The 20,931-nt window shown below is 43.5% G+C and overlaps 1 protein-coding gene across 2 annotated transcripts in view; it reads right to left on the bottom strand.

Annotated features, from left to right (window-relative positions):
• mcm3ap (minichromosome maintenance complex component 3 associated protein) overlaps positions 1–20,931 on the bottom strand; it is a 64,087-nt gene that overhangs the window by 38,205 nt on the left and 4,951 nt on the right. The window contains exons 6-12 of one of the 2 annotated variants that reach the window (XM_059031979.1): positions 15,387–15,497; positions 13,994–14,196; positions 13,376–13,515; positions 12,522–12,719; positions 11,912–12,180; positions 10,277–10,439; positions 2,098–2,258 (exon numbers count right to left, since the gene is read on the bottom strand). In XM_059031979.1, the coding sequence (XP_058887962.1) occupies positions 2,098–2,258; positions 10,277–10,439; positions 11,912–12,180; positions 12,522–12,719; positions 13,376–13,515; positions 13,994–14,196; positions 15,387–15,497 (1,245 nt within the window). The remainder of the gene's footprint in view (positions 1–2,097; positions 2,259–10,276; positions 10,440–11,911; positions 12,181–12,521; positions 12,720–13,375; positions 13,516–13,993; positions 14,197–15,386; positions 15,498–20,931) is intronic. The other variant, XM_034021414.3, reaches the window with a different exon arrangement.

Consider the following 20,931-nt stretch of genomic DNA (forward strand, 5'->3'; position numbering starts at 1 on the left):
AAGTCCACTGAAAACCGTGAAGCACAAAACACATTACATTTTGGCCTGACGGTGGCGTTTGTTTGCGCAAATATCCCTCTTGAAAAAATGGACAACCAAAAGTAAATTCTTCAAACCGAGTGTAGCAAATGGTGGAGTGATTCCTTCATCAGCCCAGCTGAGGCATGAATACTTACCTAAAGTTGCAGAGTATCACAAGCAGGAGATTATGGAATTGGTAAGATAGTCTGGTTACTTGTTAGTGGTCACTGACGAGTTGACTGATGCCCAAGATCAGTATGGGTTACACATTGTATTTGTTTTGCAAGGCCTGAATGGTGAACATACAGCCGACGTACTAGCGTGAATTAAAAAAAATATATATATATATATGCGATTCTCATGGGTATCATGGTTTGCAGGTAGCATTAATAATAATAATAATAATAATAATAATAATAATAATAATAATAAAAAAGTCAAATAAAAAAATCGTTTATGGTAACGTCTTGCTCTTCCATTTATAAGTATTTGCCGCATTATATATTTTTTGGTCACCAAAAAAAATGTAATTGCCGACCAGATTAAAGCTGGTGGTGGCCACTTAGCCACCAAGCTGGCAAGGGGTTTCTGCCCCCGATTTTAGGGACTCCACCTGGATTGCACAAACTACTTATCTATAGGGGTAATATCAGAACAGCCTCACATATTGTAGCCAGGGTGATCCCCCAGTGCTTTAAAATAATGAGAGAGAGAGAGAGAGAGAATCAAAAGAAACTTATCACTATAACACAGCCAGCCATTTCAAACCTGGCGAGACGATATAACCAGACACACTCTGTCAAATGACAGGCCACGAACTGGGAGACCAGTCACAACACCTGTCCAAGATCGACAGATCATTTTGCAGCATTTTCGTGATGTCATTTGTTAATCCGCACAATAAAAAGTTACTGCACCATTTTTCGATCACATCTACTGAATTTTATCCAAATATAAGTGATAAGTTTCTTTTGATGCTCAAATAAATATAAGTGTTAAGTTTATTTTTGTGCTCAGTGTGTGTGCAATATATATATATATATATATATATATATATATATATATATATATATATATATATATATATATATATATATATATATATATATATATATATGACTAGACAGAGGCTTGTTCATATTCAGCACTCACCCCTCATTAACAATCAGTCCACACTGCACACTCACCCAGCCCTCATTAACAATTAGTCCATACTGCACACACTCACCCAGCCCTCATTAACAATTAGTCCATACTGCACACACTCACCCAGCCCTCATTAACAATTAGTCCATACTGCACACACTCACCCAGCCCTCATTAACAATCAGTCCACACTGCACACTCACCCAGCCCTCATTAACAATCAGTCCATACTGCACACACTCACCCAGCCCTCATTAACAATCAATCCACCCTCACCCAGCCCTCATTAACAATCAGCCCATACTGCACACACTCACCCCTCATTAACACAGTCCACAACGCACACACTCACCCAGCCCTCATTAACAATCAGTCCACACTGCACACTCACCCAGCCCTCATTAACAATCAGTCCACACTCACCCAGCCCTCATTAACAATCAGTCCACACTGCACACTCACCCAGCCCTCATTAACAATCAGTCCATACTGCACACACTCACCCAGCCCTCATTAACAATCAATCCACCCTCACCCAGCCCTCATTAACAATCAGCCCATACTGCACACACTTACCCCTCATTAACACAGTCCACAACGCACACACTCACCCAGCCCTCATTAACAATCAGTCCACACTGCACACACTCACCCAGCCCTCATTAACAATCAGTCCATACTGCACACACTCACCCAGCCCTCATTAACAATCAGTCCATACTGCACACACTCACCCAGCCCTCATTAACAATCAGTCCATACTGCACACACTCACCCAGCCCTCATTAACAATCAGTCCACACTGCACACACTCACCCAGCCCTCATTAACAATCAGTCCATACTGCACAAACTCACCCAGTCCTCATTAACAATCAGTCCACACTCACCCAGCCCTCATTAACAATCAGTCCACACTGCACACACTCACCCGTCATTAACAATCAGTCCATACTGCATGGCATAGTCAGCAGCCTCGTCATCATCTTGGAACATCAGCATTCTCGCCAGACCGTCAATGGGGAAGGTGGTCGATCTCTGGGAGCCAACTGTGTACGCAATGTTCAGTGCTTTCAGAGCATTACGTCGCACCTAACAAATGGGATTGGCTTTATTATTCTTGGAAAGTCTACTTACAACATTGAAATGTTTTTCAAAAATTACCAACTACCATTGTGCAAGACCTAGGAGGAGTAGAGTAGATAGACATGTACTTACAACACTGAAATGTTTATAACTATCATTGTGCAAGACCTAGGAGTACATAGTGTTTGTTTAAACCTGCCCAGCATGCAGGGAGACTTCTCAAGCTTTAACAATCTGCATAATAAAACGTGAGGTCTAATGACTTAGTAGGGATGGGCACCTGTAAACATTTATTCAAGTAAACCATTAGTAAATTGTTAATCTTTTAGAAAATTACTACATTGCAGTCGATCTTGCATTATCTTAACAGACCCATTAATCACGCCAAATGTGCCGCTGCAGCCCAACTCTAAATTACTCAAGCTCCTGACAGACGTTCTTAACATTGCAGGGTGATACCAGGGAGATATTATACAATGCAGTATTGTCGGTGGTCATTGTATAATTATATATACATAATGCTGTGGTTAATATTAATAAGCAATACCAAATGGAACAAACAAGATTACAGCCAATAAACAAAAAAAAAGATCAGATTTGAAAAAATAAGTTTTGTTTGGTGACATTTTAAAAGCAGACACTAATATAGTAATAAAAGACAGGGACAGTGTTAAACCACCTGCACAAGGACAGCACAGGGACAGTGTTAAACCACCTGCACATGAACAGCACAGGGACAGTGTTAAACCACCTGCACATGAACAGCACAGAAACAGTGTTAAACCACCTGCACATGAACAGCATAGGGACAGTGTTAAACCACCTGCACATGAACAGCACAGGAACAGCACAGGGACAGTGTTAAACCACCTGCACATGAACAGCACAGGGACAGCACAGGGACAGCACAGGGACAGTGTTAAACCACTTGCACATGAACAGCACAGGGACAGCGTTAAACCACCTGCACATGAACAGCACAGGAACAGCACAGGGACAGTGTTAAAACCACCTGCACAGGAACAGCACAGGGACAGTGTTAAACCACCTGCACATGAACAGCACAGGAACAGCGTTAAACCACCTGCACAGGAACAGCACAGGGAAAGCACAGGGACAGTGTTAAACCACCTGCACATGAACAGCACAGAAACAGTGTTAAACCACCTGCACATGAACAGCGTTAAAGCACCTGCACAAGAACAGGACAGAAACAGTGTTAAACCACCTGCACATGAACAGCACAGGGACAGCACAGGGACAGTGTTAAACCACCTGCACATGGACAGCACAGGGAAAGCACAGGGACAGTGTTAAACCACCTGCACATGAACAGCACAGAAACAGTGTTAAACCACCTGCACATGAACAGCGTTAAAGCACCTGCACAAGAACAGGACAGAAACAGTGTTAAACCACCTGCACAGGGACAGCACAGGATCAGCACAGGGACAGTGTTAAACCACCTGCACAGGAACAGCACAGGGACAGCACAGGGACAGTGTTAAACCACCTGCACATGAACAGCACAGAAACAGTGTTAAACCACCTGCACATGAACAGCGTTAAAGCACCTGCACAAGAACAGGACAGAAACAGTGTTAAACCACCTGCACATGAACAGCACAGGGACAGCACAGGGACAGTGTTAAACCACCTGCACATGGACAGCACAGGGACAGTGTTAAACCACCTGCACATGAACAGCACAGGAACAGCACAGGGACAGTGTTAAACCACCTGCACATGAACAGCACATGGACAGCACAGAGACAGTGTTAAAGCACCTGCACATGAACAGCACAGGGACAGTGTTAAAGCACCTGCAAAAGAACAGCACAGAAACAGTGTTAAACCACCTGCACAGGAACAGCACAGGGACAGTGTTAAACCACCTGCACAGGGACAGCACAGGATCAGCACAGGGACAGTGTTAAACCACCTACACAGGGACAGCACAGGAACAGGACAGGGACAGTGTTAAACCACCTGCACAGGAACAGCACAGGGACAGCGTTAAACCACCTGCACAGGGACAGCACAGGATCAGCACAGGGACAGTGTTAAACCACCTACACAGGGACAGCACAGGAACAGGACAGGGACAGTGTTAAACCACCTGCACAGGAACAGCACAGGAACAGCACAGGGACAGTGTTAAACCACCTGCACAGGGACAGCACAGGATCAGCACAGGGACAGTGTTAAACCACCTGCACATGAACAGCACAGGAACAGCACAGGGACAGTGTTAAACCACCTGCACATGAACAGCACAGGGACAGCACAGAGACAGTGTTAAAGCACCTGCACATGAACAGCACAGGGACAGTGTTAAAGCACCTGCAAAAGAACAGCACAGAAACAGTGTTAAACCACCTGCACAGGAACAGCACAGGGACAGTGTTAAAGCACCTGCACAGGGACAGCACAGGAACAGCACAGGGACAGTGTTAAACCACCTACACAGGGACAGCACAGGAACAGGACAGGGACAGTGTTAAACCACCTACACAGGGACAGCACAGGAACAGGACAGGGACAGTGTTAAACCACCTGCACAGGAACAGCACAGGGACAGCGTTAAACCACCTGCACATGAACAGCACAGGAACAGCACAGGGACAGCGTTAAAACCACCTGCACAGGAACAGCACAGGGACAGTGTTAAACCACCTGCACATGAACAGCACAGGAACAGCGTTAAACCACCTGCACAGGGACAGCACAGGATCAGCACAGGGACAGTGTTAAACCACCTACACAGGGACAGCACAGGGACAGTGTTAAACCACCTGCACAGGGACAGCACAGGATCAGCACAGGGACAGTGTTAAACCACCTACACAGGGACAGCACAGGAACAGTGTTAAACCACCTGCACAGGAACAGCACAGGGACAGCGTTAAACCACCTGCACATGAACAGCACAGGAACAGCACAGGGACAGCGTTAAAACCACCTGCACAGGAACAGCACAGGGACAGTGTTAAACCACCTGCACATGAACAGCACAGGAACAGCGTTAAACCACCTGCACAGGAACAGCGTTAAACCACCTGCACAGGAACAGCACAGGGACAGTGTTAAACCACCTGCACAGGAACAGCAGAGGGAAAGCACAGGGACAGTGTTAAACCACCTGCACAGGAACAGCACAGGGACAGTGTTAAAGCACCTGCACATGAACAGCGTTAAACCACCTGCACAGGAACAGCACAGGGACAGCGTTAAACCACCTGCACAGGAACAGCACAGGGACAGTGTTAAACCACCTGCACATGAACAGCACAGGGACAGTGTTAAAGCACCTGCACAGGGACAGCACAGGAACAGCACAGGGACAGTGATAAACCACCTGCACAGGGACAGCACTGAAACAGCACAGGGACAGTGTTAAACCACCTGCACATGAACAGCACAGGGACAGTGTTAAAGCACCTGCACAGGGACAGCACAGGAACAGCACAGGGACAGTGATAAACCACCTGCACAGGGACAGCACTGAAACAGCACAGGGACAGTGTTAAACCACCTGCACATGAACAGCACAGGGACAGCACAGGGACAGTGTTAAACCACTTGCACATGAACAGCACAGGGACAGCGTTAAACCACCTGCACATGAACAGCACAGGAACAGCACAGGGACAGTGTTAAAACCACCTGCACAGGAACAGCACAGGGACAGTGTTAAACCACCTGCACATGAACAGCACAGGGACAGCACAGAGACAGTGTTAAAGCACCTGCACATGAACAGCACAGGGACAGTGTTAAAGCACCTGCAAAAGAACAGCACAGAAACAGTGTTAAACCACCTGCACAGGAACAGCACAGGGACAGTGTTAAACCACCTGCACAGGGACAGCACAGGATCAGCACAGGGACAGTGTTAAACCACCTACACAGGGACAGCACAGGAACAGGACAGGGACAGTGTTAAACCACCTGCACAGGAACAGCACAGGGACAGCGTTAAACCACCTGCACATGAACAGCACAGGAACAGCACAGGGACAGCGTTAAAACCACCTGCACAGGAACAGCACAGGGACAGTGTTAAACCACCTGCACATGAACAGCACATGAACAGCACAGGAACAGCGTTAAACCACCTGCACAGGAACAGCGTTAAACCACCTGCACAGGAACAGCACAGGGACAGTGTTAAACCACCTGCACAGGAACAGCAGAGGGAAAGCACAGGGACAGTGTTAAACCACCTGCACAGGAACAGCACAGGGACAGTGTTAAAGCACCTGCAAAAGAACAGCACAGAAACAGTGTTAAACCACCTGCACAGGAACAGCACAGGGACAGTGTTAAAGCACCTGCACAGGGACAGCACAGGAACAGCACAGGGACAGTGTTAAACCACCTACACAGGGACAGCACAGGAACAGGACAGGGACAGTGTTAAACCACCTACACAGGGACAGCACAGGAACAGGACAGGGACAGTGTTAAACCACCTGCACAGGAACAGCACAGGGACAGCGTTAAACCACCTGCACATGAACAGCACAGGAACAGCACAGGGACAGCGTTAAAACCACCTGCACAGGAACAGCACAGGGACAGTGTTAAACCACCTGCACATGAACAGCACAGGAACAGCGTTAAACCACCTGCACAGGGACAGCACAGGATCAGCACAGGGACAGTGTTAAACCACCTACACAGGGACAGCACAGGGACAGTGTTAAACCACCTGCACAGGGACAGCACAGGATCAGCACAGGGACAGTGTTAAACCACCTACACAGGGACAGCACAGGAACAGTGTTAAACCACCTGCACAGGAACAGCACAGGGACAGCGTTAAACCACCTGCACATGAACAGCACAGGAACAGCACAGGGACAGCGTTAAAACCACCTGCACAGGAACAGCACAGGGACAGTGTTAAACCACCTGCACATGAACAGCACAGGAACAGCGTTAAACCACCTGCACAGGAACAGCACAGGGACAGTGTTAAACCACCTGCACAGGAACAGCAGAGGGAAAGCACAGGGACAGTGTTAAACCACCTGCACAGGAACAGCACAGGGACAGTGTTAAAGCACCTGCACATGAACAGCGTTAAACCACCTGCACAGGAACAGCACAGGGACAGCGTTAAACCACCTGCACAGGAACAGCACAGGGACAGTGTTAAACCACCTGCACATGAACAGCACAGGGACAGTGTTAAAGCACCTGCACAGGGACAGCACAGGAACAGCACAGGGACAGTGATAAACCACCTGCACAGGGACAGCACTGAAACAGCACAGGGACAGTGTTAAACCACCTGCACATGAACAGCACAGGGACAGTGTTAAAGCACCTGCACAGGGACAGCACAGGGACAGTACAGGGACAGTGATAAACCACCTGCACAGGGACAGCACTGAAACAGCACAGGGACAGCGTTAAACCACCTGCACATGAACAGCACAGGAACAGCACAGGGACAGTGTTAAAACCACCTGCACAGGGACAGCACAGGATCAGCACAGGGACAGTGTTAAACCACCTGCACATGAACAGCACAGGAACAGCACAGGGACAGTGTTAAACCACCTGCACATGAACAGCACAGGGACAGCACAGAGACAGTGTTAAAGCACCTGCACATGAACAGCACAGGGACAGTGTTAAAGCACCTGCAAAAGAACAGCACAGAAACAGTGTTAAACCACCTGCACAGGAACAGCACAGGGACAGCGTTAAACCACCTGCACATGAACAGCACAGGAACAGCACAGGGACAGCGTTAAAACCACCTACACAGGGACAGCACAGGGACAGTGTTAAACCACCTGCACATGAACAGCACAGGAACAGCGTTAAACCACCTGCACAGGAACAGCGTTAAACCACCTGCACAGGAACAGCACAGGGACAGTGTTAAACCACCTGCACAGGAACAGCAGAGGGAAAGCACAGGGACAGTGTTAAACCACCTGCACAGGAACAGCACAGGGACAGTGTTAAAGCACCTGCACATGAACAGCGTTAAACCACCTGCACAGGAACAGCACAGGGACAGCGTTAAACCACCTGCACAGGAACAGCACAGGGACAGTGTTAAACCACCTGCACATGAACAGCACAGGGACAGTGTTAAAGCACCTGCACAGGGACAGCACAGGAACAGCACAGGGACAGTGATAAACCACCTGCACAGGGACAGCACTGAAACAGCACAGGGACAGTGTTAAACCACCTGCACATGAACAGCACAGGGACAGTGTTAAAGCACCTGCACAGGGACAGCACAGGAACAGCACAGGGACAGTGATAAACCACCTGCACAGGGACAGCACTGAAACAGCACAGGGACAGTGTTAAACCACCTGCACATGAACAGCACAGGGACAGTGTTAAAGAACCTGCACAGGGACAGCACAGGAACAGCACAGGGACAGTGATAAACCACCTGCACAGGGACAGCACTGAAACAGCACAGGGACAGTGTTAAACCACCTGCACAGGAACAGCACATGGACAGTGATAAACCACCTGCACATGGACAGCACTGAAACAGCACAGGGACAGTGTTAAACCACCTGCACATGAACAGCACAGGGACAGCACAGAAACAGTGTTAAACCACCTGCACATGAACAGCACAGGGACAGTGTTAAACCACCTGCACATGAACAGCATAGGGACAGCACAGGGACAGTGTTAAAGCACCTGCACAAGAACAGCACAGAAACAGCACAGGGACAGTGTTAAACCACCTGCACATGAACAGCACAGGAACAGCACAGGGACAGTGTTAAACCACCTGCACATGAACAGCACAGTGACAGCACAGGGACAGTGTTAAACCACCCACAGGGCCCAGCGATTTAAAGGGGCACGGGAGGATGAGTATTTTTTTAATTTTTTTTATTTAAAATAAAAGATTTGCACAAAAATAATTGCAGGTTTTCATGCTGCTGCTGCTTCCCTGTACACAGCGCTATGCCCCATTGTAACAGTGACCAGAACACGAATCAGAAGCATACAAAAGATTAACAATCAGACAAGAAAGACTTAATGGTCTCGCTCTTGAGCAAGACACCATCGATGATTTTAGTGCAAAAAAAATTCAGAACAGAGTATTTTAACCTTTTTAAATACCTGTTTAATTATTGTATATTTTAACTTTGTTGGTCATATTCAGTTACACTTTGTATATTTTTTTTGTTAGTTTTTTCGTTTGGTTTTTACTCAGTCTCGATTTTGTGTTTAACTGCTTGATGTTAGTTTCAGGCGATTTCTTACTTTGTGCTTTTTTTAAACGTTTTATACATTAATTCATTTTATTCCATAATGTATTTATATAATAAATATACAATTCAAAATAATATTAGTACTGTAACGGTCAACATGTTTTTATGCTAATGAGACCAAGCAAAGACATGTGGTTAGTGGTTCTAATGTTTTAGTAACAGGATGAAAAGTGGCATAGAAAAGTGGCAAAACACTCAGCAGTCCCTTTCAAAGGGGCCACTGACTGTTCTGCCCTGGGGCCCGGAATTGCTGTCGACGGTCCTGACTATATTTAATACGATGTGTTACTTCATGTAAACATGTATTTATATTTTATAGTTGTCCAATGAAGACAATTTATTGATTCATTATAATCTGCATGTTATGTTGTCTTTAATTGTGGTTTGGAAATTATGCATAATTTGGGTTTAATGCACATTGTTAATAAAACATGTTAATAAAACATCATGTTAATAAAAAGAGCTACTTATTGAAGCATTGGCAACTAGTACCGCGATTGTTATTTTTTTTATATATGACTTTAATTTTGGTATTATGCATCATTATTTTTAGCCAGTGGCACACTGATGTAAAGTATAATAGTGTAAACGTTTAGTAAATTACCTGTATACGATTATTAAAATATACTGAAATGCCCATCCCTTCTACAAAGGAATTTTTTATAGCTTCCTAACAAACAAAGAATTACATGGCTAGTTGGTGACACGCATGTCAACCCATTTGTGAGATGGTTAATCCACATTTCTCACCTGGTTGAAATATCGATGCAAGATGCAGCTACTAAGGTAGGAGGCCCCTCTAACCAGCTTAAAGAACCTCACAAAGTTGTTGCTGTTCAGTGCGGCGAAAGCCTGCACTGCAAACTTCACTTCTGGAGAGTTCCGGATTTCTGGGCGAAACTGCTGCACCTCCCTATATAAACAGAAAGATTTTAAGAAACAGAGATGCCAGAGAGAGCAGATTCTTGTGTATAGAGTGGAACTTTATATACTACATATTTTACATTTCAGTTTCTCAGCATTTTATTTTGTAGAGCGCAATTATGTAATATTTCAAAGACCTTCATAATCTTTAACCCTTTGCGGTCCTATGTCGGACCTGGTCCGACATTGCAATTATTCCTATCAGGTCCATTGTCGGACCCTGTCTGACATCATCAAAAAGACGCAAAAAACTGGTTTTTAGTCGTTTTTTCTCCGGAAAAAGCCGAGAAAACCATTCAATGACCGAGTGGGAGCGACAAGAGCCGGGACAAGGAAAAAAAAAAAAATGGGGCGTATCTCATGATTAGTCATACTTGCCCCTGGCATCAGATAGGGGCGGTCATAAGGAAACAAGCTAGCTGGTACTGAATCAGCACACAGAGAATAACATGGACATTTGCAGAGCTTTTTTGAGATGTTATAGTAATAAAATAATGACTTGGATCACATTATTGAGGAGTTTGGTGATAAAACGAGTGATCAGGAAATGATTGATTGGTATGTACGACTATTATTATTATTATTTATTTATTAGCATATGTGAAAGCAATAGCGAACGAAAGGGTGGGGCGGGGCTGGAGATTCGTAGTGAGTGCTTTGTTGATATGCAGGGCCTTTTAAACCCGTTTGACTGTGGAAAAAAATACTTTTAAACAGCGCGTCTAAAATTAACTGCGCGTGTGAAAATAAATTGGACCTGACGCGCAATTAATAAATTGACTGCAAAGGGTTAAGTCAAATCACGGAGCCATATAAAGAAACACATTTACATAGTCAGGAAATGCTTTGTGTGCGGGGTGGGGGAAAGTGTCTTAACCCTTTGCCGTCCTATGTCCAACATCATCAAAAAGACGTCAAGCACAGGTCTCTAGCCGAGAAAACTTTTCAATGGCCAAGTGAGACCAGTAGAAGCCGAAAAAAAAAATATGTGGGCAGATCTGAGCAATACACAGTCTCTGCACCACTGACGTAACGTGGACGTAAACAAACAAGATAGCTGCTTCCGCATCCAGCACCCAAATTATATCACAGACATTTGCAGAGCTTTTTGAGATGTTATAGTAATAAAATAATGACTGCATTATTGAGGAGTTTTGTGATCGGTATGCACTACTATGAAGAGATATGTGAAAAATACAGCAAACAAGGAGTTTAAACCCTTTTTACTATGAATAAAATTACTTTTAAACAGCGCGTGTGTAAATAAATTGGACCCGACGAGCCTGACAGGTGCTGAATAAATGGACCGCAAAGGGTTAAGGCTCACCTTAATTCTTACCGTGGGTAAAAGCACATATATTTTATTCTTAGCTAAAACCAGTTTAGTTTATCCAACATGAACAGTGATGTATTTTTAACTCAATCTTCAATACAAACACGTAACCAAAACACCCAGCGGACCTGAGGATGTCTCCATCATTGAGCTTGAGCAGCACGCTGTACTGGCGGAACTCCTCCTCCCCGGGACAGGACATCTTCTTGGTGGCCATGTCCTGGTACATCTCCTTGAGACTCTGCAGACACTTGGTCATGTTCTCATTGTTGATCTTTGCGTCGAAGGCCATCATGGGCTCCTCACACAGGTGGTGAGCACAGTGGATGTGGAAGCGGGTGCACTTCTCAATTAGGGAAGCTGTGAGAGGGTCGCACAGGTGCTGCTGGGTGATGTCCTACAGGAACAACACAGGCTGGATTCACTTTTCTTTTTAGCCGTTTTTCCAATTAGGCTTCTAACTCCTTTTTGGTTGACTGGAGACTAGGTATGTGCAAAAAACCAACCGTTTTACAATTAAAGGTGTTACTGTCAAATTGTACCTTTTTCGTTACATCTCCCACCCCACAAACCCTCTTGGTAGGTTTGAGCAGGCTCTCTAACAAATGTATTTTTATCTACAAAGCTATATCTTCTTGACCATTTGTGGGGGAGGCGATATAAAAATGATATAAAGGGTAGGATCTACAAACATGCACATAGAAATACTAAATGAAAACCAATCAATGTCAATTTTACCTTTCGAATGCCTCGTGTCCTGTTCCAGACAAAGTCATACCAATCACGGTAGTTCCCCTCTCCTTTGTCCATGATCTGGGTCACCAGATAGTCCATGGTCATGTTGAGCACAGATGAGGGTCGCAGCTCATGGGGCAAAGGTTCCTCCTGGTCAGCAGAAGACCTGCTGTACTCTTTTATAGCAGATGTATGGTCCACCTAAACAGAGTGAGTGGACAAAAACACAGTGAGTAAGTACACAACACAACACAATACAATAGGCTGATCTCTATTAACTGGATCAGAAAAGTCAAGTAAGTAGTGGGGTTCTGAAAAATATAGGGCTAATTTTTTACACTTATAACTTCTAAGTCTGTTTCAAAGCTCTTTTCAAAATGTCCACTCTAGAGCACTGGGGTTTGAGATCTGCCCTCTAAATCAGTGCAGGAAGAGCAATTAAACCCCCCCCCCCAAAAAAAAAAAAAAAAATTCACACCCACAAGTGCTCTGGCTTTTCTGCTCCTAAAGTTATGTGTTAACGAAAAGAACAAATGACAGGTACGTTATTTAAACAGTTATAGCAACATGCAGGGACATGTATAACACTATATTTCAGAACCCCGCAACTCACTCTTTAAAACCTGCTTCCACACTTTCAAGCCAAACCAATCAAACTGAAAAACTATTTTTAAAAAAAATGCTCTCATCAAAACAAGCTCCAATCCGCTTTGTCATGACAAACAGCTGGCAAATTCACTCACAATCCTTAACCCTCAAATAACTTTCAATGAACACAGACATGACAGGGAGCGGTACAGTACAACACTGCACAGACATGACAGGGAGCGGTACAGTACATTTTTGTGAATATTTACCCTATCTGTGCCGGGGATGACCTCGAAGATGCTGAGTTGGTTTCTGGTCTCCCTCATGAAGCGCTCTTTCTCTGGACACATGTCTGGACACGTGCCCACAAAGACCTTGGACAAGTCCAACTCAGTCCTCTTTGCCCTGCCTGTAAAAATGACACGACAGACACAACCTTCAGCATAATCCTTGTTTAAGGTCCCAACTACATATATAAATTGAGAAAGCCTTTACTGTAGCTAGCTATACACAAAGCAACTCCTAATACTGCTGATGAATCAATTGCTTGTCTTGTAGACTAGTCTTTAATCAATGCTAAATATTAGCGAAGTGAAGTTTTTACGACTTCGAAATGGGAAAGTCAACAATACTTAAGAATTGATTATTCACACAGACTTCTCTACATTTTCCTTTCCTTTACAGATCTTTTAATAAAAATGGTTGTATTTTAAACGTGGATTTGCATTTAAACTACATCTCTGCTGTTAGTGTTTCCCGCCCTTTTGCTTGATCACCAAGTCACACTGATGTGTAAATAAAATGAACAAACATTTTTGTTATTCTGTAGTTGAGATAGATCGGTATGAAGCAGCTTATTAGTCTGGCTAGGTCAGTAAGTGTGCTACCTTGCCGCATAATCTTGTCTTTCTGCTCCAGAAGCCGGTATTTTTCTTCTGACGTCTCTGCCACTCTGCCAATCAGGAGGTTCAGGGAGGAGGGCAGTGCTCCAATCAGGGGCTCTGAACTCTGACCCTCAGAGCCCGAGTCATGCTGGGACTCCGCCTCAAACTGCAGACACTTGGTGCTGGAAGATTTCTTAATGGGAGATCTGTTTAAGAGAGGGGGGGGGGGGGGGGGGGTTAGAAAAACTACTAGCAAACCTACTAGCAAAACTTTCAGGCAGGATGAACAAGGTGAAAGATCACCAAGATCATCTTTTTTTTTTTAACACAGAGAATTGTGAGGGTCTGGAACCAACTCCCCAGTAATGTTGTTGAAGCTGACACCCTGGGTTACTTCAAGAAGCTGCTTGATGAGAGTCTGGGATCAATAAGCTACTAACAACCAAACGAGCAAGATGGGCTGAATGGCCTCCTCTCGTTTGTAAACTTTCTTATGTTCTTAAGATTCATTAAGGTTTTCAGAGGACCCGGTGGAAACAGCAGAAAAAGAGAATGTCGAATGACTCTTTATCATATGTGTTGCATATTGATTTTAAATAAAAAACACAAATCATTCAAATTACTTTGTTTAATGTCGACATTAAGAGAACCGTGCAGAATTGCGTAAACTGCATTCTCCTACTGTAGGCATTCAAGAAATGTATTCATTAAATTAGCGAAGTGCTTCCCCAGTGCTTTTTTCACCACATCAATATGTACGAATCTAAAACATGCTATAAAAACTGGAGTAATACATCAATAGCTGCCATCATTCAATATGCCTTGCAAGATACTAGAAACATGCGGTTCACACATCATATGAACGAGTCGAGTGCACTTTCAAACTGCATTGTGAACACAAACAAACTCGGTCCTGGAAAAAAATGGAAAGGGACCAAAAAAAAAAAAAAAAAAAAGAGCTTTAGTTCACATCCAAACGAACTCGCAGGTAAGTGTGAACAGCAAGCACACCGATACATTGTTTCAAACAAAAGGAACCAGACTGAGTACGTTTGAAACTGACCCAGTGTGAATGCAGCCTAAAATTTCATACCATCAGAAACTGGAGCGAAGCATCGAAAACGTGCACATTGGACATTTCAAGAAGCAGGTGTTATTGTACAAGCTACATTTACACATCAGTCTGACAACTATTACATCTAAATGTAAACAATAACTCCTGTTTATTTTCTTACTCATGAAAAATACTTATTTTTGCTATTCAACAAAAGTGAAACTCATTAGTTTAATAGCTAAAAAGAAACATCTGAGACTTTCAATTGTGTACGTTCTCCCCCTAGAACTCAAGTTTATTTACCATATACTAAAACTGGGACTTTTTTAAACCTTGGCTCACCGCACACCAGCGACCACTGTAGACTGGCCGGGCGCCTGCAGGCCTGCCTGCAAGCGGCCCAGAGCTGCATGGTCCTCCGACGCTCTAGCTCTGCGGTAGCTGCATGGCGGGCTGCAGAGTGAAGCATAGAATACATTGCTGACAGCAAGTAGCCTACTACTAAAGTGTTAGAAAATATGTTCTTTTACAGCCAGTCATTTAGTAAAAATAGTAGTGAACTACAGAAATAGTAAAAAAAAAAAAAAAAAGGCAGGAAGGACGCTTATCAGGGGCGATGTATAAAATACTGACTTCCCTGTCCTAGTATAAAATATGGGAGGGATCAAACACTTCAGGGTGCTTGGACACCTCCACAGACAACAGTTTCATTTATGGTTTTTCCTGGCAAGCACGTGTTGTCAGCACTTGGCTGTGATTGGTTAATCCACCAACGGTGCCACGTGGCAGCCAGAAAAAAATTGCGCTGGGTTCAATTTGAGGGGACTAGTGGTATTGTCCAGCGCTGATCTGTCCAACACCATATGAAAGCAATGCCGCGCTGTGCCTGTCTGTCCCAGGCTTTACACTCCAACTTTTAAGAATGTGTTTGTTAACACACAACCGCAGAGATTTCGGGCTGCATACAACCGCGGCTCCATTTTAAAACGGCTTCGATATGAACATGAAAAACAAACAATCGGATACAACTTAATATTTTTATTTATGAACATCACACATAACATTTTCACAGTAGAAACACTGTATTTACATTGAAAATTAAACTTCTTATTTTTTTCAAAGAGCACATACATAAACATTACAAACTGTAATAAAATAAACTTTAAGCAATAAACTTCTGTGTAAACAGTTGTAGAGACCTGTATGCACATATAAAATAACAAAACATAAATAACTAGTTCTAAAAATAGCATAAAACAAAAATATAACAACTTATGCAACGTGAAAGCACTTTGAGTGAAACAGAGTTCAAAGGCTGTCTGTCTGTTCAGAGTTCTATTACAGCTTTCCTAGTACAATCTACACAGAAAACACGCTTTCCAACTGTACCAGTGCATTTGCCACACACTGCCTTTTCACAACAGGCGCAGACATCAAAAAATCTGTTTTTATTGCATTTAGCAGCCTGGCATTGTCTTTAATCCATGTGCCAGCGGGCGCAGCGCTGGCTGAAGGTTGAGAGGCATTTGCCAGCTGGCTTTCGTGTCTCTTATCAAAATGTTTCTGCCGTAGCTCCAGGGCTAGCTGCAAAATGATGTCCCTCCGAGTGATTGTGTTGCCGGTGAACCCCTTGTACAAACCAAAGCGTTGATGGCTGCCAGGTCCAAAACATTATAAAAAACAGTCACAGGCCACCTGCGAGTACCACCTTTGACAGAATACAGCCGTGCCATTTGATCCAATATATCCACACCGTACTTCGTTGCGCTATAAAATGCAACAGTCTCTGGCTTTCGTTTAGCATCAGTCCCGATGGTCACCGATTTGTGCAGAGCTTAGAATAAGTACTTTTTTTATTTTATTTTATTTTTTTACACCTGTACACACTCAGGGTGACACAGTCGTTCTGCCTGAGGAGTGCAGTGGAGTGCAGGGGGACAGTTACAAACTTGATTCTGCTGACAAGCTGATTCAGAGGACAGGCAGACTAGAAAAAAGTAGCGTAGCCTACATCGCTGTATCGCTGGCATTGCTTTCATATGGTGTTGGACAGATCACCACTGGACGATACCACTAGTCCCCTCAAATCGAATCCAAAGCAATTTTTTTTTCTGGCTGCTGCTGCTAATAACAAATACTAATAAATAATAATATGATGTGTAGAATGACTTGTTAGTGTTTCAGCACTAGACAGGAGTATAAAATACGTTCTTTCACAATAACTTTGATTTTATTACAAAGCCTAGATTAAATTGTCGGCTATATAGGAGCAGCAGTGTGGAGTAGTGGTTAGGGCTCTGGACTCTTGACCGGAGGGTTGTGGGTTCAATCCCAGGTGGGGGACATTGCTGCTGTAGCCTTGAGCAAGGTACTTTACCTAGATTGCTCCAGTAAAAACCCAGATGTATAAATGGGTAATTGTATGTAAAAAAAAAAATAATGCGCTAGCTGTATAATGTATAATGTGAAATAATGTGATATCTTGTAACAATTGTAAGTCGCCCTGGATAAGGGCGTCTGCCAAGAAATAAATAATAATACATTGTATTGATTTCAATATGCTGCATAAACTGCGGGTCTGGCGGTTGAAGAAGCAAGTGCTTATAACTTATTCATTTTCACGATTCTGCAGCTGAAACACCATATGGGTATTTAATTCAAATATTTAGTAACACTTAAAAACGGACATGCACAAGATATTCACATATGCAGAGATATTGAAATTTGAATTACAAAAGCCGTTCAAAAAGCCGCTATGGCGGTGTTAGTGTTAATATTTATGCATTAAGCTAAATCTGGACTTTTTGGTTAAATTAAGAAAAAATACACGATTTGCATTAAATCCAGGAAAACACACCTTACACAAGCATTTTTTTTTTTTTTTTTTTTACACTTGTCGCCCCAGACATAGAAGCCACCATTTCGGCTCTGTTCACTATAGTTTCACTGACACTCACAACTTCAAACATGATTTCTCTGGTTCTACAAGTCCTACAGTGATCGTCAACGGCTCATACAACTCAAAAGTTTTATTCAAGCACATCATATCAAATATCTACACCGCCGAAACACCGTATTTAAATGAACAATTAAACATAAAACGGTTTATTGTCAAACTTACCACATATAAAGTACTTCAAAAAATGAAAAATAAATATATAATAAACATTTTAAAAGAAACTAGTGTGGGGCTCCCGAGTGGCGCATCCAGTAAAAGCACTCGCTAGAGTGCAGGATGCGCTCTATAGCCTGGACGTCGCGAGTTCGAGTCCAGGCTATTCCACTGCCGACCGTGGACGGGAGCTCCCAGGGGGCGGCGCTCAATTGGCCGAGCGTTGCCCGGGGGGAGGGAGGGTTGGGTCGGCCAGGGTGTCCTCGGCCCACCGCACACCAGCGACCCCTGTAGTCTGGCTGGGCGCCTGCGGGCTAGCCTGTAAGCTGCCCAGAGCTGCGTTGTCCTCCGACGCTGTAGCTCTGAGGCGGCTGCACGGTGAGTTCGCAGTGTGTAAAGAAGCGGGCGGCTGACGGCACACGCTTCGGAGGACAGCGTGTGTTCATCTTCGCCCCTCCCGAGTCAGCGCAGGGGTGGTAGCGGTGAGCTGAGCATAATAAAATAATTGGGCATTTCAAACTGGGGAGAAAATAATAAAAAAAAAACTAATTGGCAACGACTAAATTTAAAAAAAAAAAAAAAGTGTGTAAACAGGTACATACAAAACTGTAAAAACAAAAGTGAAATCTCTCCTACTGATATTTTCCCATTGTGCATTCAGACACCAGAGAAATTTAAATTTGAAAATATCAACCCGTCAAAATGACTTCCGTGGCCAGTGTTAAGATGGTATACGTGAATAAAATATTGTAACGACCCCTGGTCTTGAGGCTCAAAGCAGGAGACGGAGATGGGATTCAGGTGCTAACAAAACTACTTTATTAAATTAAACAGGGTCTGTGTTTGGGTCAGGACCACACCACAAAAACAATAAATCCTTCCTCCTGTCTCTATTCCTTCAAACTCGCTCACTTTCTCGCTCGCTCTATTCCACACAAACAGGCTCTGGCTCTATCAGTTCCCTCACACACAGAGAATAGAGCAAACCACTAGTCTCATGGGGTGGGGAGCAAGGTCATCTAGGTCAGTGTTTCGCAACCTTTTTGATGCCAGGGAACGGCAAGCTGTCTTCCTAAATTACCGCTTTAAGGACCAGGCCATTTTAGCCTGTTTTTTCTGTTTAGATTTTTAATTTAATTATAAGGGTTACATGTAAATTTAACAGTGAGCATGGTCATTTTTTATACACAGTAATAATCAGAATTTGCACATTAGAAATATTTTGGTTTAAAAAAAAAAAAAAAAGAAGAATTAGATGGATTCACTCACCAGACTCTTAATGAGATTTCTGTGCCTGCCTTGTAGACAGAAGTTTTTCAATCCGGGGATGAATTTCAGACAAGGACACTCGGAGCGTCTTTCCAATGCTCAGTCTGTTTCGGTGTTTAGTTTTAGTTGCAGTCTTTGCTGAAAATCCACTTTCGCACAGGGAAGTGGAATGAAAGTATGGTTTTGACTGCCAGTTCACCGAGTTGTGGGTATTCTGTATTGACTTTGATCCAGAAAACAGGTAGCGTAAATTTTTGAAATTGTAACTTCAGACCCTCATTACGTGACAATTCCAGCAACTTGTCCTCCAATGATGACAACAAGGAGGTCTCTGTCTAGAGATGAAAATGGGTCACAAACCCATTGCTTTCCTTTCCTTGGAGAGTTAATTTTAGATGGGATGAAATAATTTCACGCAGGCAAGTGAGAACATCTTTACTGTCATCACTAGCCATAAATGCAAAAGAAGGGAACATGTCAAAACAATCGCGCTCAACTCTTTCTTTCCAGACTTTGAGCTTCTTTTTAAAAGCTGTGATCTTGTCAGCCATTTCAAACACACTGGATACATTTCCCTGCATAGAAAGATTCAACTGATTGAAGTGATCAAATATATCTGCCTATATGCAAGCTTGGCCAGCCATTGTAAATTCTTAAAGTATTCTGCCAAAGGGGACTTCTTTTGAGACAGAAAGGCTTCAAGTTCACAACACAGTTCGTACACTCTGTTTAATACTTTACCACGGGACAACCACCGCACTTCAGCACGTAAAAGTAAGTGATGGTGGTCAGCCCCCATTTCTTCACACATACCAGCAAAGATGCAAGAATTGACAATCACAAAATGTAAATAAAATGTTACACGGACCGACAAGGAGGCTGCCATGGACCGGTCGTTGAGAACCACTGGATGACATGGTTCACACCCAACAGCGGCTCACACACACACGCACGCACACACGTTTGTACTTGATAACATTCATTTAGAAATCCAATTGATGCCTATGATTAATATGTTTTTGTGACTAATTTGAAGCTATTAATATGTTTCAATATTAACTTAATCGAGTTATTAATCAAATTGATTGATCATGTTAGTCAATTGATTAACATGTTTGGATATACTATTACTTGATTGATTGTTCACTGTCTTGTTCAGTCATCAAATAACTTTAGAAGAAGTTGGAATTTGCACATGCGCACAATGAGCAGGGGGCACGGAATTCTTTGGGGATCAGAATTCGATTCTACACTGCGACAAAAAATAAAGACTGAAAAACAGGACAATCCAAGTTTTCCCAGGATGCCTGGTAACCCTATTCACATCATGGCATATGATTATATATTTTGAAAAATAAAGCCTATATATTTAGATTGATTAGACTTACACAAATTTTACTTTTCAAATTGTACAATTGTTAGTGCTGTGATGCATATAATTAAACAAGCACTATGCAGATCTAAAGCATGTTACTTTTAAAAGGACTGTATTTCGCCTAAGTGACT

This window comes from Acipenser ruthenus, chromosome 10 (genome assembly GCF_902713425.1).
Source record: "Acipenser ruthenus chromosome 10, fAciRut3.2 maternal haplotype, whole genome shotgun sequence".
NCBI lineage: Eukaryota > Metazoa > Chordata > Actinopteri > Acipenseriformes > Acipenseridae > Acipenser > Acipenser ruthenus.